Raw genomic sequence first — 24,855 nt, forward strand, 5'->3', positions numbered from 1 at the left:
TACTAGCAAATCGAATTCAACAGCATATAAAAAGAATTATCCACCATGATCAAGTAGGATTCATTCCTGGGTTACAGGGCTGGTTCAATATTCACAAATCCATCAATGTGATACATCATATTAACAAAAGAAAAGATAAAAACCATATGATCCTCTCGATAGATGCAGAAAAAGCATTTGACAAAATATAGCATCCTTAATAAAAACCCTCGGGAAAGTCGGGATAGAAGGAACTTACTTTAACATCATAAAAGCCATTTATGAAAAACCCACAGCTAATATCATCCTCAATGGAGAAAAACTGAGAGCATTCCTCTTGAGATCAGGAACACGACAAGTATGTCCACTCTCACCATTGTTGTTTAACATAGTGCTGGAAGTCCTATCATCAGAAATCAGACAACAAAAGGAATAAAAAGGCATCAGAATTGGCAAAGATGAATTCAAACTTTCACTTTTCGCAGATGACATGATACTCTACATGGAAAACCCAGCAGACCCCACCAGAAGTCTACTAGAACTGATCCATGAATTCATCAAAGTTGCAGGGCACAAAATCAACATACAGAAATTGGTTGCGTTTTTATACACCAATAATAAAGCAACAGAAAAATAAATCAACAAACTGATCCCATTCACAGTTGCATGAAAAACCAAAAATGGCAAGGAATAAACCTAACTGTAGATGTAAAATATCTGTACCATGAAAACTATAGAAACTTATGAAGGAAATTGAAGAAGACACCAAGAAGTGGAGAAACGTTCTATGCTCATGGATCAGGAGAATAAATATTGTGAAAATGTCATTATTACCCAAAGCAATCTACACATTCAATGCAATCCCCATCAAAATTGCACCAGCATTCTTCTCAAAGCTAGAACAAACTATCCTCAAATTCATATGGAACCACAAAAGACCCCAAATAGCCAAAGTAATATTGAAGAAGAAAACCAAAACGGAAGGCATCACAATCCCAGCCTTTAGCCTCTACTACAAAGCTATCATCATCAAGACAGTATGGTATTGGCACAAAAACAAACATATGGACTAATAGAATAAAATAGAGAGCCCAGAACTGGACCCACAAATCTATGGCCAATTAATCTTTGACAAAGCAGGAAGAGTATCCAATGGAAAAAAGACACCCTCTTTAATAGGTGGTGCTGTGAGAACTGGACAGCCACATGTAGAAGAATGAACCTGGACCACTCTTTTACACCACACACAAAAATAAATTCAAAATGGATGAAGAACCTGAATGTGAGACAGGAAACCATCAAAACCCTAGAGGAGAAAGCAGGAAACAGCCTCTTTGATATCAACTGCAGCAATTTCCTACTCAACACATCCCCAGAGGCAAGGGAAACGAGAGTAAAAATGAACTATTGGGACTTCTTCAAGATAAAAATTTTCTGCACTGCAAAGGAAACGATCAAGAAAACTAATACGCAACTGACAGAATGGGAAAAGATAGTTGCAAATGACATATCGGATAAAGGGCTAGTATCCACAATCTATAAGGAAATCACTAAACTCCACACCCAAAAAACAAACAAATAATCGAGTGGGGAAATGGGCAGAAGTCATAAACAGACACTTCTCCAAAGAGGATGTCCAGATGGCCAAAAGGCACATGAAATGATGCTTAGCTTCACTCATCATCAGGGAAATACAAATCAAAACCACACTGAGATATCACCTCACCCCAGTCAAAGTGGCTAAAATGAACAAATTAAGAGACTATAGATGCTGTTGAGGATGTGGAGAAACGGGCACCCTCCTACACTGTTGATGGGAATGTAAGCTGGTATAGCTGCTCTGGAAAACAATGTGGAGGTTCCTCAAAAAATTAACAGTAGAACTCCACTATGACCCAGCAGTGGCACTGCTGGGGATTTATCCAAGCCATACAGAAGTGCTGATGCATAGGGGCCCATGTACCCCAATGTTCATAGCAGCACTTTCAACAGTAGCCAAATCATGGATAGAGCCTAAATGTCCATCTACCGATGAATGGATCAAGAAGATGTGGTTTATCTGTACAATGGAATACTACATGACAATGAGAAAGAATGAAATCTGGCCATTCGTGGCAACCTGGATGGACCTCAAGGGTGTCATGCTGAGTGAAATAAGTCAGGCAGAGAAGGACAGATACCATATGTTTTCACTCATAAGTCTAACAGCAGAAACTTAACTGAGGACCATGGGGAGGGGAAGGGAGAAAAAGAGTTAGGGAGAGGGATGAAGTCAAATCATGAGAGACTCTTGAGTACTGAAAACAAACTGAGGGCTGAATTGGGAGCGGGGAAAGGGGAAGGTTGGTGATGGTCTGAAGGAGGTCACTTGTGGGGAAGAGCACTGGGTGTTTTATGGAAACCAACGTGACAATAAACTATAATAAAAAATAGAACTGCAAATGATGTTAGAATCAGAATTGACTTGTCAGGAAGTAGAATTATCTTCCCCTGACACAGACTGTAATGGATTAGACTTTCTAGTTACCAAGTCATGCTTCAAGGATGAAAATAGGGACAGTAAGCCTAATTTTTCCATTGGCCCTAAGGAAATTATTTATTTTTTCAGTCTTCTCTGTAAGATTATAGCTTTCCCAGACATATTTCTGTCAGACATGGCAACATTTAAACACATATAACTTGTGTCTTTCACACCAATTTAAATTCTGACCTTAGGATGCTTTGGCATCTATTACTTCTGACCTTTCTTTTTCCTACCTTCAAACTTGTGTATTCTACCTCTTAGGTCCCCCTGGATTACCTGGTCCTTCAGGGCAGAGTATTATAATCAAAGGAGATGTTGGTCCACCAGGGATCCCAGGCCAGCCTGGATTGAAAGGTCTACCAGGACTACCAGGACCTCAAGGCTTACCAGGTACCTTTGAAGATCATCTTTCTAAGCCTTATCTATTTGAGAATATTTCCCTAGTTCTCCTGTTACTTATCAGAGTTCATCTCTGAGAAGAGGAATCTCAACAGCTAATAGAATAGCAGACTGCCACAGGTTCCATCTTTTGTTTTCTTGAAGATGCTCATTTCTCATGCCCTAGTCTCCTTTACCCCCAGTCTGATCTCTCCTAACGAGTTCCCCTGGATATTCTAATTTGAACAATTAGGTTAGTGTTACAGATTTTGTGAAGAAATGAAAATGCATTCAAGATCTGGTGCTTTCTGTATCCCTACCACCAGAAAGATAGAAAGCTAATTTGGTGGACTTTCAGCCTCCCACTGTGAGACCTCATGATTTTTAAACTAAATCCTGTCTGGTTGGCCATTTGACTCTATGCTTGTAGCCAACTTTGATTATAAAACAAAGCTAGAAACTAACTTCACTTATTTCTCACTTATTAAGTTATTGGTTATCCGTCTTTCCATAAACTAAGTGAACCAGTCAGTAACAACTCCCACCTGTGGTGGCACAGATACCAAAAGTCAGTCCTTGCCCTCCTATTTTGTTCTGAGGCAAAGACACAACTGCCATACTATGGGAATCTCTACAGAGATAAACTGATAATTTAAAACTAAAGCTAAATGCTTGTCTGCTTTGTTTAACCCAGGCTTGAGCTATTCCTTAATGTATCTGGATTGAAGATAACCAGATTATGAATTTAGTGACACTGAAGGACCTTAAGTTTCCTGTATCTGTCTGGATATGGAATTATACCCATATTTGATGACCAATTTTTTTCCCTATAGGTCCAATTGGCCCTCCAGGAGATCCTGGACACAATGGACTCCCAGGCTTTGATGGTGCAGGAGGGCGCAAAGGAGATCCAGGTCTGCCAGGCCAGCCAGGTAAGAAAACTGGAATAATGCTGCCAATAGTAGTCTCAAGTCTGAGACACCCATACACATATGGTGTCCAATTGGAGCTGTGAGAGTTCTCTCTTGAGAGAATGTACTAGCTGGTGAATCTGTTGCTGGGAGAAAAGAGGACAGCACATTCAAAGAGATTTGCCAGTATAAGAAAAGCATAGAAAGCTGTGTGTGTGTGTGTGTGTGTGTGTGTGTGTGTGTGTGTGTGTGTGTGTTGTTTAGAGCACTGGAAAACCCACCTCTTCCTCAAAAGCTTTTCCAGGTATTCCCTGTACTTACCTGTCCTGATCATTTTCAGTGTATTGATTTGAATCCCATGACCATCTTGAAACTATTGTGAATCCTTGCATGTTTGAAAATATGACAATACAGTGTAATTTCCCCCATGAAATTCAGTAAATATAGTTGTAGAGTTTGTAAAGTTTAAAGTGATTCCCATAGAGCTTTGAGAGTCATAGTGGTATCTTATACTGAGATGACAAATTGATACTCAGATTCATTCATGAATAGGTGCTCCTGATAATATTGAATCTGGTATCCACTAGATTTCCAATATGTTCTCAAGCTACTTCCTAGAAGAATTTGAATCACCTTGCAATAAAAATCCAGGCAGAGGAGCTGAATAGACATTTTTCCAAAGAAGACATATAGATGGCCAACAGACACATGAAAAGATGCTCAATATCACTAATCATCAGGGAAATGCAAATAAAAATGACAATGAGATATCATGTTATATCCATCAGAATGGCTAGACTCAAAAAGACAAGCAATAAAGAGTGTTGGCAAGGACATGGAGAAAAAGGAACTCTCATGCACAGTTCATGGGAATGTAAGTTGGTGTATCCATTGTGAAAAACAGTAATGAGGCTCCTCAAAAAATTAAAATAGAATTACCACATGATCCAGTAATTCTACTACTGGATATTTACCCAAAGAAAACAAAAACACTATTCAAAAAGATATATCTATCCCTCTGTTTATTGTAGCATTATTTACAATAGCCAAGATATGGACGAAGCCCAGCTGTCCATCAATAGGTGAACAGATAAAGAAGATGTGGTACACACACACACACACACACACACATATTTTTATATATATGTATACATACACATACATACACACACAATTGCATTTCCCTGAATATTATTCAGCCATAAAAAATGAGATATTATCATCTACAACAACATGGATGGACCTAGAGAATATAATACTAAGTGAAATAACTCAGAGAAAGAGAAATGCCATATGAGTTCACTCATACGTGGAATTTAAGAAGCAAGCAAATGAACAAACAAAGGAGAAAAAGAGATAAACAAAAAACCAGACTCTTGAGTACGGAGAAAAAAACTGGTGGTTGCCAGAGGGGAGGTGGGTCAGAGGTGGGTGAAAAAGATAAAGGGGATTGAAAGTATTGACTTACAATGAATAATGTATTGAGTTGCTGGATTACTGTATTGTACACCTTAAACTAATATAATACTCTTTGTTAACTATACTTAAATAAAAAAATTAAATAAAAAATTAAGATTGCTAAAACAGAAATAAATGATTGTAAACTCAATAGCTCTTTAACATGTGTTATCAACTCTAGACACTATGAATATAACTCTGAATAAAATAAACGTAAAGAATATTTATTGGCAAGAAAATATCAGTGGCAGCAAGGCAAAGAAGTAATACCTATGGTCTTCCTGGAACCAGTACCCTGCTATTTCATTAATGAAATGACACAAGTTAGTGTCAACTTCATCACATGAGGGCATTGCTGTGAAGGTTCCCCAAAGTGAAAATGTATATACACAGTGGCAAATGCCTGTGTATAAAGAGAATTTTATTTTACTAAAATTTTTTAAATGTTGATTTATTTTTGAGAGACAGAGACAGAGAATGACAGGGGGAGTGGCAGAGAGAGAGGGAGACACAGAATCTGTAGCAGGCTCCAGGCTCCAAGCTGTCAGCACAGAGCCTGACACGGGGCTTGAACCCACAAACCGTGAGATTGTGACCTGAGCTGAAGTCGGAAGCTTAAACGACTGAGCCACTCAGGCACCCCTAAAGAGAATTTTAAAATAAGTTCAAATCAATAGGCTACATAGAGAAAAGGAATCAGTGGTAAATTGAAAATAGACATTTTGAAAAGGCTGCTTTAGAGTGCCCTGCCTATTCTCCAAACAAAAAGGTATGCCTGAGAATAATTCCCCAGATTCAAAGGAAAATGTTTTTCAGCACTTAAACTGGCAGACTGATGGCAACCACACCCTTCCTTTCTCATTGATGAACAAAACAGAAGACTGAAATCTCATCCTGGGGTTTGGACTCCTTTAGTTGAGCAAGAGGCTAGAAAACACACAGGCTTCCCAAATAAGCATCACTTCTTCCCATCTGATGTTCCATCATTCAGTACTCATTTAATGCCTAATGTTGTCAACCAGTTCCATTAGGAAAATTATATATAGTTAAATCTCTTTAAGGGAAGGAACCATATTTTATTTATCTCCAAGTACATGATATCTAACAATGCCTTTATAGATACTCTATCATCAGGGAAGTAGAAATCAAAACCACACTGAGATACCACTTCACACCAGTCAGAGTGGCTAAAATGAACAAGTAAGGGGACTATAGATGCTGGTGAGGATGTGGAGAAACGGGCGCCCTCCTACACTGTTGGTGGCAATGTAAACTGGTGCAGCCGCTCTGGAAAACAGTGTGGAGGTTCCTCAAAAAACTATCCATAGAACTCCCTTATGACCAAGCAATAACACTGCTAGGGATTTTTCCAAGAGAGACAGAAGTGCTGACACATAGGGGCACATGTACCCCAATGTTCATAGCAGCACTGTCAACAATAGCCAAATCATGAAAAGAGTCTAAATGTCCATCACTTGATGAATGGATGAAGAGGTGGTATATATATATATATACAATGGAGTATTACATGGCAATGAGAAAGAATGAAATCTGGCCATTTGTAGCAAGGTGGATGGACCTCGAGGGTGTCATGCTAAGTGAAATAAGTCAGGTGGAGAAGGACAGATACCATATGTTTGCACTCATAGGTCTAACAGGAGAAACCTAATGGAGGACCATGTGGAGGGGAAGGTGGAAAGAGAGTTGGGGGGAGAGAGGGACGCAAAACCTTTGAGACTATTGAATACTGAAAACTAACCTAGGGTTGAAGGGGGAGGGGGAGGGGGAAGGGAGGTGGTGGCAATGGAGGCGGGCCCTTGTAGGGAAGAGCACTGGGTGTCATATGGAAATCAATTTGACAATAAAGTATTAAAAAATGAAAACATCAAAATTTTTTTGAAAAAAAGACTAAATTAATGAATCAAATGAGGTCATAATGTTTGTCAATAGCCATAATAGTGGATCAGAGCTTACTTAAATTTTGTTTACTGATGATTCCATGGAAATAGGTACCCGTGGTTTGGATGGTCCCCCTGGACCAGATGGATTGCAGGGTCCCCCAGGCCCCCCAGGAACCTCCTCTATTGCCCATGGATTCCTCATCACACGTCACAGCCAGACAACAGATGCACCACAATGCCCACATGGAACTGTCCAGATTTATGAAGGCTTTTCTCTCTTGTATGTTCAAGGAAATAAAAGAGCTCACGGGCAAGACTTGGGTGAGAAATTGGCAACTTAATTTTTTATTGCGCATTGTGTTTTGTTTTGAAAATCCTGTTGGGTTCTAGAGTAGCCTTGGACAAAGTATATCTCTCTATTCTCTTGGGGCTTCCAAATTGAAGAGTATGTCAAGGAAAGCTGAATATATTCACTGTAAGTTTTAAATAAGTAATATTTTACTTTAAAAGCATTAGTTAGCTAGTGTAAGGTACAATTCTTGGCCTAAAACAGTGCATTTGGGGAAGGGCCACATATACTTTTAGCTTAGTTATTAAGGACACAGATTCTCTGGGCTCTATACAGTCTGGCAGCTACCTGAGAGGGCAGTGTTTACAACTTAGAAGAGATAGTTTCTTTTTCTCTAGCATTGTTCTTCATCAGGTTGAAAGATACATTCTGAAGGGAATCTTAGTTTTTAAATCAAAGAAAATAAGGTCATTTCTTAATGGTGCTAGCTTATAGGTCCTAAAATAAGTGCCTTAGTTTTGTAAAGTATTACCAGAGTAGATTAAAACTACACAAAGCACCATATTATATATAAAATCCACTTCATTTAGTGGGTTCCTGTGCATCTTCTCTATATTGTGGTAGGCAGTTTGGTTGATGGGATAAGGCTGGACTGGATGGATGACTCTCAAGACCTTTTCCAATCCTTAAGATTTCTACTTGTGGAATTTTGACTTTGGATTATGAGGCCCCATTGTTTGACCTGCAGCTGCCAATTTAAGGATCATTATCCCCTTTGCTTCCATAAGGGCATCTAAGAAGATAGTCTGAGCTCTAAGTTTTTGGGGTCTCATGGTAGGCCTCCTGAGGTCTCTTTAGCTAGACTATTCTGTGAAAACAGTTCTACAGCAACAGAGACGTCTACTCACTCTGTTCCCAGGGCACGTGGCTACACCTGCCAGGTAGTGCTGGCCCACCAGAGCAAGTATATCCACTTACATGGAAACCAAGGTCATTTTATGAAGCCAATTAAAGTAGGAGTTTACCCACCAACTTTTATTATGCTACTTTTGCTTTTTCTTTGTCTTCTTTCCATCTTTTCTCTGCTATTTTGCCTTTCTTTTTACATTTTTTTATGTAACATCTTATTTTTCTAATTTCATAATTGAAAAACTTCATTGTGAAAGCATTTTTAGCTTTTACATAAATTCCTCTAGTCTTCCTCCCATAAAGTTCTTTTCCTTTTAGTTCATCCTTTCTTCACTATCAGTATCTTAACTTGTACCCATAATTAACCCTGTAAACTTCAAATTGCTCTTCTGTCAACTCAAGGAAACATTAGAAAGCTTTGAGCACCATGAAATTAAAAAATGTAACTTAAAGTGAAAATGGAATCTGCTATCCAGTATGTTACTGTAACTTTTAAAAATGCATGTATTTGGTCAAACAAGGGCTGTCATAATATGCATTCAAATTTGGAGGCTATAGACAGTCCCTGGATCAGGTACAGTTTAGGCCTCAGACATGGGAAGGTCATAATATAGGGCCCAACAAGCCAATGCTGATCCCAGATTGCAGAGTCTCTTCTATGGCTCACACAAGGATCAAACTGGAGAAAGCTTTATCCAAAGAATGGAGCAAAGAATGGAGGCAGCTATAGGTTTGATTTAAAGAAACAATCACCTGATCACATAAATAGTATGTTGGATTAGTGAAAGGATTATGGTGTGTAAAAATAGATGGTGGAGGTAACAGATTAAATACTAAAACTGTTCTGTATAGAAGCAAAAAAATACTAAGAACCATTAGTCTATTAAAGCGTATAAAGTCTATAAAGAATATGGGAGGCATTGAGAATTCATAAGATTTTTCTTCAAAATTTTCTTTGAAAATTTAGAGATTACACAGAATTCTGCATCATTTTGGGCAGCCTAAAGCACAAATGTAACCAAATACCCCTGTCTTATCATTGTGGGCCTTCCTCTTTTTGTACCTCTTCCTTCTCATTTCTTTCTGAGATCAGGGATATTTCCAGTTCTGTCTTTAATTAGGTGGTAATGTGAGTTATATTTTTAAAATACTTTATAGATAAAAAGCACTTAGATTTCCATTCTCCAATTTGATTTTCACAACTTTGATCAAGAAAGATATAGACAAGTATTATTTTCTTCTATTTTATATGCAAAAATAGTGTAATTTGGAAGAACTGAATCACTGGGTTCTACTCCTGAAGCCAAGACTACACTGTATGTTAATTCACTTGGATTTAAATAAATAAAGAAAGAATAAAGAATATTTAATTCGGAAAAAAGTTTATGTACTTTAAAAAATGCTTATTGTTAGGTTTCAAATCATTATACTGAATACAGTTCAAAGCGTATTAAAAAGTTTGTTTTTAAATATAAATATTCACAAAACACTATACATGACAGCTGGTAACATTTGAGATGTGGTTTGCAAAGTCCCAGGCTCCAGTATCACAAAGTGGAGTATAGAAAGGTGGCTTTGGATCTAAGAGACAATAACCAGTATCTTAATAACTGGCATAGTATCACTTTAAAATCCCAATGAAAAAATTTATATTTAAACTTAAAAATGTGCGATAGGGTACATGGTTTTTCATCATTCTTTGGTGAATAAAAGAAAAATGGTCTAATCACTGGTAGAGATAACCTCTATTGCCCTTACCAGTTTTGAAATGTTTTTCCCCTCAAATCCTTCCTATTTTTTTCATTTTAATTATTCACCTCCAAACCTGTTTGTGGTTGCTGTGCATATTGGTCAGCACTACAGTGTCCCTAGGCTGAAAGAGATTTCAAAAACAAACAAGATAACATACCGGGTATGTCTTGGAAGGAGATAGGGGTGTCCTGGAGAGGAAGTACTAATAAGATATTATAGGAATTCTGTGTGCTCTTTACTGGTTCACAATAGATTACCCAATATTCTCCATGAGACACCAGTGTTATATATGCATCACCACCGTAAAAATGGCATTGGGGAATATATAATGAATTGCAGCAATAAATACCTATATAAATTATAAGATATATCCTGATTTTAAAAATGTTACAAATGTAAGTAAGTGTGCATCCTATAATTGAAGAACTAAAGTATATTTATTATCTAAGAAGTGTGGGCAGGTTTCTCTTTGAAAGGTCGTTTGTTAGGGTTTCAAAAGCAACTAAAATATCATCATAGTACAGTCCTTCATCCTTTTCTCCCCAATTCCTCCTAGGGACATCTGGCAGCTGCCTTCGTCGCTTCAGTACCATGCCTTTCATGTTCTGCAACATCAATAATGTTTGCAACTTTGCTTCAAGAAATGACTATTCTTACTGGCTATCCACCCCAGAGCCCATGCCAATGAGCATGGAGCCCCTGAAGGGCCGGAACATCCAGCCATTCATTAGTCGGTGAGATACTGGTATAGCTTTGACTTTTACCAATCCCCAGTTTATATAACTAGTCAGAAATTAATCTAAAACTAAGAATTTGATCATATTCTTCCAAGGATAGATAAGACAGAGGTGTCTTTATAATATTCAATTAGGTATGTAGTTTAAACCATATTAATTAGGATTTCGCCTTTGACCAAACCTTGATAGACATAGTTTAATTTACAAAGAAATCAAAGTAATCATTAGGCAGATATATGTAAATTAATTTAATATATATCAGGCTTGGCTAAATGCTACAGTATAACTAATAAAATGTTATGAAAGCATAAGGAAAAGGATGTTTAATTTTAACTGAACAAATCTAGAATGACTATATGGAAGAAATGTATTTTAACCTGGTTAGTACTTGAAGGATGGGAAGGACTTAAGACACAGGTAGTTATAAGGGGGAGGGGCATACTAAGCAGAGAACATGGGAATGGGAAGTAGATTGATGTATCTAGAATGTAGTTTGTAAAGTCTGCATAGGAAGAAGAGATTGGAAAGTTAGCTTGGACCCAGATTACAGAAAACTTTCATGAAACGTCAGATTTTAGTTTGGAATTTATCTGGTATATAATGCCTAAAAGCTTTTGAGCTACATTTCAGGGGAAATTACAAAACAATTGGAAATGTAACATGGATTACAGAGGGGATAGTCCTAACATAGACCAGGTAGATTGAAGGTATTGCTATAGTCCTGGTAGGAATGGATTGAAAATGTCAGTGGGGGATATGTATCACTTTAATAGAATAGATAGTTTTTGGCAGTTGGTTAGTTATGGGAGGGAGGAAGTGATAGCTGAGGTTTAGAGCATGAATAACTAACAGGAGAGTGGTACCATTAATAGAGATTTTCTAGAGTTTTGCCACAATAGAATTCTAGTTTAACTTGATCTTCTAGGCTTATGAGATATTGCCATTTTCATTCTGATCATGACACAACTGATTTAGGTGTCCAGTATCCATCAGGGATGAATCATTGGAAAGTCTAATTTCTTTGACATTGAATATAAAGGTTAAACCTAGTTCAGCTTCTCTTAGTAGCAAATTTGCAGTGCTCTTTTTAATGCAGTTGCCCAGATTTGGGGGGAATTTATTTTTTGTGATTTTTGTCAGCCCCAACTCTTGGGACTAAAAGTCCTTTAAAGTTATTCCCTGTTTTTAGATAAACTTCACTGAATTGGTTCAGTCATATGTCAGAAGGTCCCTTCATGCTTTGTATTAAAGATTTGGTAGACTCACCTATATTTACTTTGTTGCTGCTTTACTTGATTTTATAGATTTTTAAACCACATCTCCACATGCTTGGGTAGCTGCCCAGCATTGTGGAAATGCTGTTTTTCTCTCGATATGGCCAAATGGTTAATAAATATCCTTTGGACCAAAAATAATGGCTGGGGATTGAGAAAGTGTCTATTTCTTGTCTTTTCCAGCTCACCAGACATTGTTCTTACCACAGTTTCAGCATTACTAAATGTTTACCCTCCAGTTGGGCACTTTGACAGCAAACAGTGTGTGCAATACACTAAGCCAAACTCTTGTGGCAATTATGGCACTGAGTATAGCAAGTATGAATACAAATTTAGGGCAGAATGGAAAATGAAAATGCTCTAGCAGGGGTTGTGTAGTTTCTTGAAAAAAGCTTACAGTTTTCGTTTATAACTTTATTGTGTACATGGGGAGACAGAGCTTATGCAAAAGCAATTCTCAGAGTGCATTTTAATCCTGCTTTTGTGAGCACTGAAGACACTTTAATGGGTTTCTGTACCAGAAAGGCTTCCAAAGAAGAGGGACTGCGGTTTCCCACATACTCACTGTGTAGACTGTGTTCCCCTCCCTTTCCCTTACCAGATGTGCAGTATGTGAAGCTCCCGCCGTGGTGATTGCAGTTCACAGTCAGACCATCCAGATTCCCCACTGCCCTCAGGGATGGGATTCTCTCTGGATTGGCTATTCCTTCATGATGGTATGAAATACTCTTCCTTGTCTTTGTCACCACAGCTGACTGTCCATCATATCTGTGAATCTTTCCAATACGAGGAATCCCTGCCATTTGCATAGTAAGAAGCTTGAGCCTCAAATAGCTTCTGTCGAAATATCGTGTTCCTCTTCATGTGTTTTCTGGAACATATTTTCATAATCTGCCTGTTGCTTTTGTTGAGTACCCTTGGTGTGGATACCATTCTCTTACCTTTTGCCCTAATTCCTTCACTGGATTTGAATGTTTGGCCAAATTCAGCACGTATCTTTAGGTATGCACTAAGGTATTATAGCACCTGGGTATTGTGGCACATTTTTCCTTATTTTTCTAGCACACGAGTGCAGGAGCAGAGGGCTCGGGTCAAGCCCTGGCCTCCCCTGGTTCCTGCTTGGAAGAGTTTCGTTCAGCTCCTTTCATTGAATGTCACGGACGGGGTACCTGCAACTACTATGCCAACTCCTACAGCTTTTGGCTAGCAACTGTAGATGTGTCAGACATGTTCAGGTAAGATACTTATGGCTTTAGTTTAGTTTAGGTCCTAAGCTTCCTTCAGAGATAGTGAGGAAGAGAAAAGCAATTCATGGATGGTTTATACCCAACAAATGTTAAGCATTTAGTGGGCTATGTTCTTTATTTTCACTTGTTCTTTTAAAAAACCTGTCTCAGGTCAGAAAAACAGACATGGCTAATATTCGGTATGTGTAGTTTCAGATGGCTTGGTAACAATTCTTCGGTAGCAAAATAGACAAAGCAAGGAAAGGTTATATGACCAGTTCAATAATTGAGCTGTTCAACTAGACTGAGGCCACCCCAGGAATTGAAGTGTACCCCAGTCCAGTGATTTCTTTTCCCAGGATGTTTTTAAGGCTCTCATCCGAGTGTTTGAATGAGACCACATATAGTATATGTACTTCAGGATAATTCAATCTATTGGATTTTTTTGGTTTAATTTTTATATGTTGCTTCTTTTGAGTTATCATTACTTGATATTTTTCTTACAATCATCGTTATGCATTTCATATGCATTATTGTTTGATCATTTATTTACAATCAATTGCCCAGATCTCCCTCATTCTAGGACTATTAAAGAAATGTAAAAGAGAAAAAGAGGGTGAGACAAATAAAGATAGTAGTGGTAGAGAGAAGAGTCACTAATGGCTCTTAGGCCACTGCACTAGATCACATTGCTCAGAAGTTAATCATTAAGTCATAGGGAGAACTACTTAGCACAAATAGAATGTCTGAGTGTGAATTTGAACCAGTAATAGAAGTGAAATACCAGGAAAGGCTAATTTGATTGTCTTGTTTCTTGTTTTCCAGCAAACCTCAGTCAGAAACGCTGAAAGCAGGAGACTTGAGGACACGAATTAGCCGATGTCAAGTGTGCATGAAGAGGACATAACATTTTGCAGAATTCCTTGTGTGTTTTTAAATGTGATATATATACATATATAAAATTCCCAGGATGCCATGTCTCACTCTTCCCAACTTTACCAGTGCTGCCACCAATGGTGCTACTATATACGATCAAGAGGACATACTGACTATTAACCATGAAGTTTCAGATGTACCTCAACAATATGCCAGAGCAAGGTCTCTATTATCTTTCTATGAATGAAATAAGGAAATGAATTGACTTTTTGGGTCCAGAATGACTTTCCCCAAGGAGTGTAAGATGAAGATTATATATTTTGCCCAGTAACTAAAACAGCACTTTTAAAATTCAATTAAGAGAAGAATCACACTGAGTAAAATAAAAGACTGCAGTTTGGGAGAAGAATTATTTTTCATGGTGCTACTAATACTACTGTATCCCAGGTGTTTAATATAAAAGTGTTAAGCTTATTTTGCTCTGTATGTAAAGAATGTGTATATTGTGTAAACAGCCTTTTAGCTCAAAATGTCGAGTCATTTAGATGTGGCCTGACACGAAGCACTCTTTCCAGACAACCTGGGAAAACCTAGAATACAGACAAGAGTTTGTATCCATGTTTATCAAAGTGAGAGAACTTACATTCTTGCATCAAGTTACTACCGAGACTAAATTTATTTTGATTTCTATCCCCTAAGTTCGTATTTGACTTTTTGAAAAAAAAAATAGGTCATTTTTGTTTCCTTATTGGAATTTTAAATGTTCATGTTACACACCAAATTATAATATCTAATATAGCAATTTCTCTTTTGCTGTATTCTTCAAGACTCTTAGTACCAGATGCCCCCCACTTTCTAATGTTTCTTACATCTTGTTTTTGCTCATCCTTGACTAGGCAAAGTTCTCCCAAATAATTTGAAGAAACAAAATATGCAAAAAATTGATGATTTGTTCCCTGTGCTTCTTCTGTAAGAATTATTCACCTGTGGTCTCTGCTTGTACAAGAACTGGGAAGACTGTACTTGGTTAGTCTTCTCTCTTCAATTACGAAGCCAACCGATGTTTCTTCCTCTTTTTTATTTTAAACATTTTATTATAAATAGTCATAGAGTACCTTATTTCCTTAGCTGTCCTCTTTTCACTTCATGTTTTTTAACTCACCAATATGAGCTTAATTAAAGATATCATATGTCATAAGAATACATCGTTGTGTATCTCTCCAGGCTGTGTGTAAAAACCTGCACATTTCCAGATAGATTACACATCTGCATATCAGCAAGCAGTCCATTCTTGGAGAAGAACTTCCCAAAGAAGTTTCTTCAGACTTTGATTACTCTCATAGCTGATAGAAAATGTAGAGAAATGTAAATGTTTTTTCTAATAAAACAACCCATTGGAAAGCATTTTTAAGATAATGCATTTATTAACAATATTGTGTTTCTGGCTGAGAAAGGAAGCAGAACTACTTTCTCTTTCGGGGAGAATTCATTAATAATATTTAAAGCAGATTAGTGAGTTAATATTTCTGATGATTAAAAATGAACACATGTAGCTCTCCAGTTGAGAACTTGCTAAAAAGTAAAAGACATTAAAAGCCTCTACAAGAAAATTTGTAGTTCGATTAAAATATGAAGCAACCAAAACAATTTTCAGAATTTTAGACGCTAATATGAACCCATGCAGAAGCTACAGCTTAAAGTCTAATTGTCATAGAAGGTAGATTCTAAACAATGATACCTACTGAATACTGTTGATGTCAAGCTAGCCAAGTGCAAATTCAAGCTTTTTTTCCCCATGTAGCCACATGAGTGAAAACACTAATGGGTAATTGTAAATGAAAACACCGTATTACATCATGTAGATTTTCCTACATGCCATACATGTGAAGGTTACTCCTTGTCTCACAGTCTCAAGCACTAACTTGAGAGATTTTGCTCTTTGTGGCTTTCTCATTTGAAAACTTTGCCTCCAAAAGAACCTAACATTTTAATAGTTGCATGTGCAGCTAGTCTATGTGTTTGTTAACTACCACCCCCCCACACACACAACTATCCCCAGTCCTGCTTTGTTGCTTAAAGTACATGAATTGAATCTACTGCAGGACCTTAAAGTTGTTGATCCTTCTTTGCCACTGAACATTCCGAGATTATTCTGATGTAGCTGCTCTAATTGTTACCTATAGTGAGTTTTGTACTTATACATGCTTAATGGTTTTCCCATGGAAGCAAGCAATGAATGATCTGTTCTTGCTTCACCAGATACAAGTAGTTACTATACTACATCTACAAACCAAGTAATATGTGTATATATATATATGCATATATAGTTGGTGTTATTCATCACCTCTGAACTTCCAAAAGAGGTTCTGCTGGACACTCTGTGATTGTACAGTGTATGCATTTTCCCATTTGGCCAAATCTGAAGACCCCTTTCTATTTCTTATGGGGTCACTGAGGTTCTTTGCCTCAGTTGGCATTGGATTGAAAACTCACTGGTTATACCAAGCCGGCAGGAGTTTATTCATATGTTAATCACAAGAGGGCACTATTGCCTCTAAGAATAAACAGGCGTGTGTAATGATTTGTTGAGCTCATCTTTGATTGTGGTGGTAAAGTTGTCTGAAGCTCTGCCACCAGATTCCCTGTTGTATGCTTCATGCCTTTTTTTCTTCCTCATAAAGACTGACAGCAAGTATTTTAAGAGGTGGCCCAGTTTCCCAATGTCTGCATCCAAAATAAGAGATAGCTTTGCTACCAAGGATTTTCTTAAGAGCCTGATTAGGAGTTGGCTCTGGTAGTACTTCCCATGCCTCTCAACACAGAATCGAAGAGCAATCACTTTTGTTTGGCCAACACTTCAGTTGGCTTCTTTAGCACAGAAGCTCTGTTTTCATGCTGGACTATACAAACACCTCTATCCCTAGGCAGGTCCAAAATAAAATGAATAATATTTATAAGTCATACATCATTTATTTCAAAGCAGTGGTTTCTAGAGTATATTCAGGATGTTTGGAAGGCTTCTATAGTGGAAGTACTCATCAGTTAGGACACTGAAGGAATAAATCCAGGCAGGCCTGTCTCCCAAGTTCCACAACAACAAACGTTCATTAGATATTTACTAGCTGTAGAGCACCATGACAGATAACAATCCAAAATCAACTCAACCAGAAAGATAGGTAGTCACTATAAAATATACTTCTAAGAAGAGGTATTCTTTTCTATCTTGACTACCAAACCTTACTAATTCCAGGTTAGACTAGGATATATCATGAAGCTTTTTGCAGCATTAGCTGTCCAGAGGAAGCTGGCTCACCAACGTGTTCCCTAACTATGGGAAGGTAAAATCACATTTACGTAACCTTGACTCTTTTTCTCAATGAGTGCATAGCATGCCCAACACAAGACCTAACAGGATAACAAATTGCTGACATGGTACCATTTTTGCCAAATCTCTTTTTTGTTTTCCTCTTCCAGAGTTGCATGACACTCTATGCCCTCCTCTCTGCCACAGAGGGTCCCTGTGCCCTCTGGCCTCTGTTTGAGCTCAACCAATGGGATGTCTTCAGCAGGATAGAAGAGTGAAGGGCAAGACTGACGTTAGGGTATTTATTTTCATAGGGGCACATGTAGCGAATTCAGGATGGCTTATGCTCCTCAGTTGAATATCCCTGCTCCCCTCAGGATGATCTGTTCATTTAACTTATTTCCCATTCTGGTTTCTGTAACTCATTTCTTCTCATCTCTCCAAGTCTATATTTATGGTGACAAGTCTGCTGCTGCCATGCTGCTAGCCCTGATTTCCTGCATTACCTTTTTTGGTTCCCCTACACACCAGCTATATCTTTCTAATTAAACCCTCCTCAGATTATCTTAATTTAGTGTCTTGTCTTTTTGCTATCGATAAATGCACAATTGCTTCCAGTTTCCAAAATCTAGCGGAGGAGCTTTATTCTACCTGTGGAAAATGAAGGTGAATTGATAAGACAGACAGGTGTAATTAGTATCTTCCATTTTGAACTGAAGGATGGACCAGCAGAAATCCAAATGAACATTACTTCATCTAAGACCTAGCTTACCATGCTTTATGGGAAGCTGTGTTCCAAGGCTCTTAGGGGGAAATGAGGCAAAATATGTTCATCATGATCCTAAATTGTTTTGCTTTTTCCAAATCTTTTCCCACTGGATCTCTAAAAAAAATACATTTTGACTTACTCCTACGTGGTCATTTGCCTTGCCCCATCCTCCTCCGAATGGAGAATCTCAGTTGCCTCAATGACAGACTAGACCGTAAGCACTGATAATCTTTGAAAGCTCCAGAAAGGAAATTCCTAGTAGTGCTACTTCCACCAGAGAAACTTGCCAAGCCAGTTGTACATGCCTGCAGTCAATAAAAAAGCCCTAAAATGTTATAAGCTCAGAAATAAACAATTTAAACCACCTAAAATATGTGGTTTTCTAGCCTCAAGATCCTCTGTGAAAGGTGAGCCTGCATAAGCACTTCAGATGTGCTTCACTTCTGTTCGCCAGGAGTGCAAGAGTGAACACTTACACTGGAGATTGCAGAAGATGGGACAGGTTCTCAAATCAAAGGCTTTCGGAGACTACTTGCTAATTTCCAACCAGAGTCACATGGAGCATATCAAGAGGTGACTTTAAAGGTGATACTTTCTTTTGAAATAAAATAGTTTTCTGGTTTACTTCTTTGGGGCAAGTAAAGGGCTTGCAATTTCAAATCTATCACGAGTGGCAAAAGTAAACCAGATGTCAGGTCTTTGTCTTTCTCCAACATAATAATTTGACTTTTGCTTGAACTCTAAGGAAGATTATTCCTGATATCTCAGTAGCAACAAAAGTAACACCTTACATTTATATAATTGTCATTAAAATGTCACTCATCACACGTTATTTCATGTGAGCCTCAACATCCCTGATGTATTCAAACAGTGCAAACATTGGTCTCCATTTACAGATGCAGAAACCGAGGCTTACAAAGGTTAAGTGACTATCCTGAGGTCACAGAACAAGTTACTAAGTTATTTTGCACTCAGAACCTAATCATCACCTTTTAGTCATGAAATGCCTATACTAAAAAAAAAAAAAAAAAAATCGGAAATCTGTATGTTGGAGATCCTCGGCACTGCAGAGATCTCTATCGCATGAGTAGTAATGAGCTGCATGTTTTGGAAACCTCAGTTCCCAGTTAAAGTGCTTTTCACAGCACCTGAGGCCCTTTAGAATTAGCCCTTGGACACAGGGGACTTACAGTGAATTTACTGTACTTCAGGACACTCTTGTCTGTCTGGTCTCAACCTCTGTAGCTAAAGAAAACCTTATGAGTCTGGCCTGGTGCCCACCTCACTTGTTTCCTCAGGGCTCTTGAATCCAGACAAGCTCCTGGAATTCACATGCCCTAGTCTGTAAACTCTCCAGTGCTACTGCTACTAGAGTAAGGACCAGGGTGTCTTGATTGATATGTAAATCTGAGACTATGCAAATGCCATCTATCCTTTGTTCTAGACAGTGCAATAAGTACTCTGTGGGGGGGAATTCTTTAGTTCCAACAGGAAAGTTGGTTATATTTTATTTACATTAATACACATAAACACACAGAAGCAACTTGAATTCACTAACCTTAACTTCCATTGGTCATGTTTCACATGTAGCAGCTTTCTTTATTTGGCTCCCTTCAGAGGAAATTTAGGCTGGGAATCAGATGAACAAACATCAAGCCAACTGGGCCAAGCAGTATGTGGTTATTTATCAGACTTGAGAGGCAGGAAAAGTTAGAGACAAGTCGGAAAACATCTAGGTTAAAATAGGGTCCTACCTAGTTTATAGTAATCAGTACAGCAGAAAACCAGGCTTTGAGATTACTGGGTCTAAATATGTGCTTATGTACTTTCCTATGTGTTGCTATTGCCCACCTTAAGGCCAGTCACAGCACGGAAAATTCCCCCCGTGGAGTGGAAAGAGAGAACAGCCTAAAGCCATTTGCACAAACACATCCTTCTGGTCTGAGAAACCGGTATTTTTTTTTCCTGACTTCTCCAAGCAAGCAGAAGCAGACACAGGCATAAGACAATGCGCTAAGGCCTGTTTCCTGGCAATTATCAGTTTTTGCTTCATCTATTTCGAAGATCTGTCATCAGGTGCATAAATATTTATGATCATTATGCCCTTTTGATGAAATAATCCTTTTATCCTTATGATAATGGTAATATGGTAATGAAAACGTTTGGACTCTTTGCTGTGAAATCTACACTGATAGCAATATAGCCACCCAGCTTTCTTTGTGTTTCTTTGTGTAGCATGTATATTTTCCCCAACAACTTTACTTTTTAAAAAATATTTTATTTTTAAAATGTATTTTAAACTTTTAAAAATATAATTTATTGTCAATTGGTTTCCATACAACACCCAGTGCTCATTCCAAGTGCCCCTTCCTCAATGCGCATCACCCACTTTTCCCTCCCCCCCCACCTTGTTAAACAATGTTCATTTATTTATTTTTGAGAGAAAGAGGGAGAGGAAGAGAGGGTGCATGCACACACACATGCGTGTACAAGCTGGGGAAGGGCAGAGAGAGAGGGAGACAGAGAATCCGAATCAAGCTCCAGGCTCTTAGCTGTCAGCACAGAGCCCAATGTGGGGCTCGAACTCACAAACCATGAAATCATGACCTGAGCTGAAGTTGGATGCTTAATTGACTGAGTCACCCAATGCCCCACAATCACTTTACTTTTACTCTTTTTCTGTCTGTATATTTGAAGTACATTTCTTCTAGGCAGCAAATATATAGTTGGATCTTGCTTATTTATGCAATCTAACAATCTTTGCCTTTTAGTAGATCACATTTAATGTGGTTTTTGATATGGTTAGGTTTAAATCATCTTGATATTTGTTTTCTATTTGTATCAGTTGTAGCTGTCTGATGCAATGTTTTGGATAAATGGAATATTTTTTTCTGATTTCATTTTATCTTCTTTGTGGTATAGTAACTATGACATTCTGTTTGATTAATTTAGTGACTGCTTTAGGGTTTAATCACAATCTACATTCAAGTTATATAATACCACCTCGCATATGCGTCAAGAATGTTACAATAGTATTCTTGGCAATTTCTCCCCTCCTGAGCTTTGTGCTATTATTTTTTTCCGGTTATTTTTTTTGTTACTTATTTATTTATTTTTGAGAGACAGAGAGAGACAGTGTGAGCAGGGGAGGGTCAGAGAGAGACAGAGATACAGAATCTGAAGCAGGCTCCAGGCTCTAAGCTGTCAGCACAGAGCCCTATGCGGGGCTCGAACCCACGAACCATGAGATCATGAGCTGAGCTGAAACCTGATGCTTAACCAATTGAGCCACCCAGGCACTCCTGTGCTATTATTTTTATACACAGTAGTTTTAATATGTTATAAACTCCATACTACATTCTTATTGTTTTTGCTTAAACCGTTCATTCTCTTTTTAAATTTGATATAACTTACCTACCATAAAAGTTACCCTCTCAAGGTATATCATTAAATAGTTTTTAGTATGTTCACAAAGCTGTGCAATCATCACTAATCCCAGAACATTTTCATCACACCAAGAAAAAAAATCATACCCGTTAGCAGTGACTCCCTATTCTCCCCAACCACTCTCCCTCTCCCCCAACTCCATTTCCCCCTTCCTCTTCAGCCCCAGGCAACCAGTAATCTACTCTCTAAAGATTTGCCTACGCTGAACAAACTGATAGTTGCAAGAGGGAATATGGGTGGGGAGATGGGCAAAATTGGTGAAAGGAAATGGGAGGTACACATTTCCAATTTTGGAATGACTAAGTCATGGGAATAAAAGGTACAACACGGGGAATATAGTCAATCATATTGTAATAGCAGTGTGTGGTGACAGACAGCTACACTTGTGGTGAGCACAGCATAATGTAGAGTTATTTAATCACCATGTTGTACACCTGACACTAATGTAATGTTATGTTTCAACTATACTTCAATGAAAATAGAACAAAATAAAGATTTACGTACTCTGGACATTTCATATAAATAGAACCACATAATATATGGCCCTTTGGTGCCTGTTTGTTTTTTCACTTGGCATAATGTTTTCAAGGCTCATTCATGTTGCAGCGTGTCAATCTTTCTTCTTTTATTGTTTTAGTTGAGATGAAATTCACATACCATTAAGCTAACAATTTTAGAACAAACAATTCAGGTGGCATTTAGTATATTCATAATTTGTGCAATGACCACTTCTATCAGGTTCCAAAATATTTTCATCATCCAAAATCAAACCATTCACTTCCCCCTCCCCAAACCCCTGGCAGCCATTCATCTACTTTCTGTTTCTATGAATTTGCTTATTCTGGATGTCTCATATAAATGGAATCATACAATACGTGGCCTTTTCTGCCTGGTTTCTTTCATTTAGTATTGTGTTTTCATGATTCATCCACATTATACCATGTATGAGCACTTCAGTCTTTTTATGTTTAATAATAATTTATTGCATGGATGTACCACATTTTGTTTATCGATTCATCCATTGACATTTGGGTTGCTTTCATATTTTGGTGATTGTTAATCATGCTTATGAACATTCATGTACGAGTATTTGTTTCAATATCTGTTTTCAATTCCTTGAGTATATACCTAGGAGTAGATTTGCTTTGTCATATAGTAAGTTTATGGTTAATTTCTTGAAGAATTTGTCAGACTGTTTTCCAACAGCAGATACACCATTTACATTCCCACCAGCAATGAATGGAGGCTCTAATATTTCCACATCCCTCCCAAAACTTATTTTTACATTTTTAAATTACAACCATCCCAGTGTATATGAAGTGATATCTCATTGTGGTTTTGATTTTCATTTCCCTGATGGTTAATGATGCTGAATATCATTTTGCATGCTTGTTGGCCACTTGTATTTCTTCTTTAAAGAATGTCTATTCAAATACTTGGCCAATTTTTAAATTGGGTTATTATTTGTTTTATTGTTGAATTACAAGTATACTTTTATATATTCTGAATACTAGTCCCTTATTAGATGATTTCTAAATATGTTTTCCCATTCTGAAGGTTGTCTTACAAATTTCTTGTTTGTGTGCTTTAAAGTACAAAAAGATTTTAATTTTGGTGGAATTTCACTTATGTGTTTTTCCTCATATTGTTCTTTTTGTTGTTGTGATATCTAAGAAATCATTGCCTAAATCAAGGTCATACAATTTGCCCCTGTTTTCTTCTAAGAGCTTTATAGTTGTAGCTCTTACATTCAAGTCTTTAATTCACTCAAATTAATTTTTATACATGGTGTGAGGTAAGGGTCCAACTTCATTCTTTTCTGTGTGGCTATCCAGCAGTTCCAGAACTATTTGTTGGAAAGATTATTTTTTTTACCACATTGCAATGTCTTGGCATTCTTTGAAAAATCAATTGACCATAGATGTATGGGCTTATTTTTGGACTCTCAAGTCCATTCCATTGATCTATATGTCCGTCTTTATGACAGTACCAGAGTCTTGATTACTGTAAGTTTTTAGTAAATTTTGAAATCATCAACAGTGAGTCTTCCAGCATTTTTCTTTTTCATGATAGAAACAAGGTCCCTATTCAGGGTTCCTTGTGATTCCATATGAATTTTAGGATCAGCTTGTCACTTCAAGAAAAAGTCAGCTGGGACTTTGATAGAATACATTGAATCTGTACATTACCTGAGCCATATTGTATTTTAACAATATTAAACTTTCCAACCCATAAACACTAGCTGTCTTTCTCCATTTATATAGGTCTTTAATTTTTTCAATGATGTATTATAGCTTTCAGTGTACAAATCTTGTACTTCTTTTGTTTAAATTATTCCTAAGCATTTCATTCTTTTTAATGCTACTGTAAATAAAATTATTACTTTAATTCTCTTTACAAATTGTTCATTGCTAATGTATAGAAATATAACTTTTTATGTTGATCTTATATCCTACAACTATGCTGAATGCATTTGTTAGCTCTAACAGTTTTTAGTGGATTTCTTAGGATTTTCTATATGTAAAGTCATGTCATCTACAAAGAAATAGTTTTACTTCTTTCTTTTCAATCTTTATGCCTTTTATCTCTTTTATTTGCCTAATTGATCAGGATAGATATCACAACTCAATATTTAATAGAGGTGATGAGAGTGGACATGTTTTTCTTATTTCTAATCCAATGGGAAAGTTTCAGATTTTCACCCTTAAGTATAATGTTAGCTATGTATTTTTTTTCATAGATGCCCTTTATCTGGTTGAGGAATTTTCCTTCTATTTCTAGTTGTTGAGTGATTTTATCATGAAGGTTGTTTGATATTGTCAAATGGTTTTTATGCATCAAAATAATCATGTGGTTATTTTTCTTCATCCTATTAAGTGTGTTACACTGATTGATTTTAACATGTTGAATGAACCTCACATTCTGTTATAGATCCAACTTATTTGTGGTGTATAATCCTTTTAATGTACTTTTGAATTTGTTTTGCTAGTATTTTGCCGAATATTTTTTTGCATTGACATTCATTGCATCTGCAGTTTTCTCATGGTGTCTTTGGCTTTAGTATCCGCATATTACTGACTTCATAGAATGACTTGAGAAGTGCTCCTTTGTCTTCAGTTGT

At 37.3% G+C, this 24,855-nt stretch overlaps 1 protein-coding gene across 2 annotated transcripts in view; it reads left to right on the forward strand.

The window, feature by feature from the left end:
• COL4A5 (collagen type IV alpha 5 chain) overlaps positions 1–15,618 on the forward strand; it is a 228,554-nt gene extending 212,936 nt beyond the window's left edge. For both annotated transcript variants that reach the window (XM_029930017.1, XM_029930018.1), the window contains 7 exons: positions 2,765–2,893; positions 3,715–3,813; positions 7,260–7,472; positions 10,658–10,835; positions 12,714–12,828; positions 13,175–13,347; positions 14,164–15,618. In XM_029930017.1, the coding sequence (XP_029785877.1) occupies positions 2,765–2,893; positions 3,715–3,813; positions 7,260–7,472; positions 10,658–10,835; positions 12,714–12,828; positions 13,175–13,347; positions 14,164–14,245 (989 nt within the window). In that variant the 3' untranslated portion in view covers positions 14,246–15,618. The remainder of the gene's footprint in view (positions 1–2,764; positions 2,894–3,714; positions 3,814–7,259; positions 7,473–10,657; positions 10,836–12,713; positions 12,829–13,174; positions 13,348–14,163) is intronic.
• The last annotated feature ends 9,237 nt before the right edge of the window (positions 15,619–24,855 follow it).

This window comes from Suricata suricatta, chromosome X (genome assembly GCF_006229205.1).
Source record: "Suricata suricatta isolate VVHF042 chromosome X, meerkat_22Aug2017_6uvM2_HiC, whole genome shotgun sequence".
NCBI lineage: Eukaryota > Metazoa > Chordata > Mammalia > Carnivora > Herpestidae > Suricata > Suricata suricatta.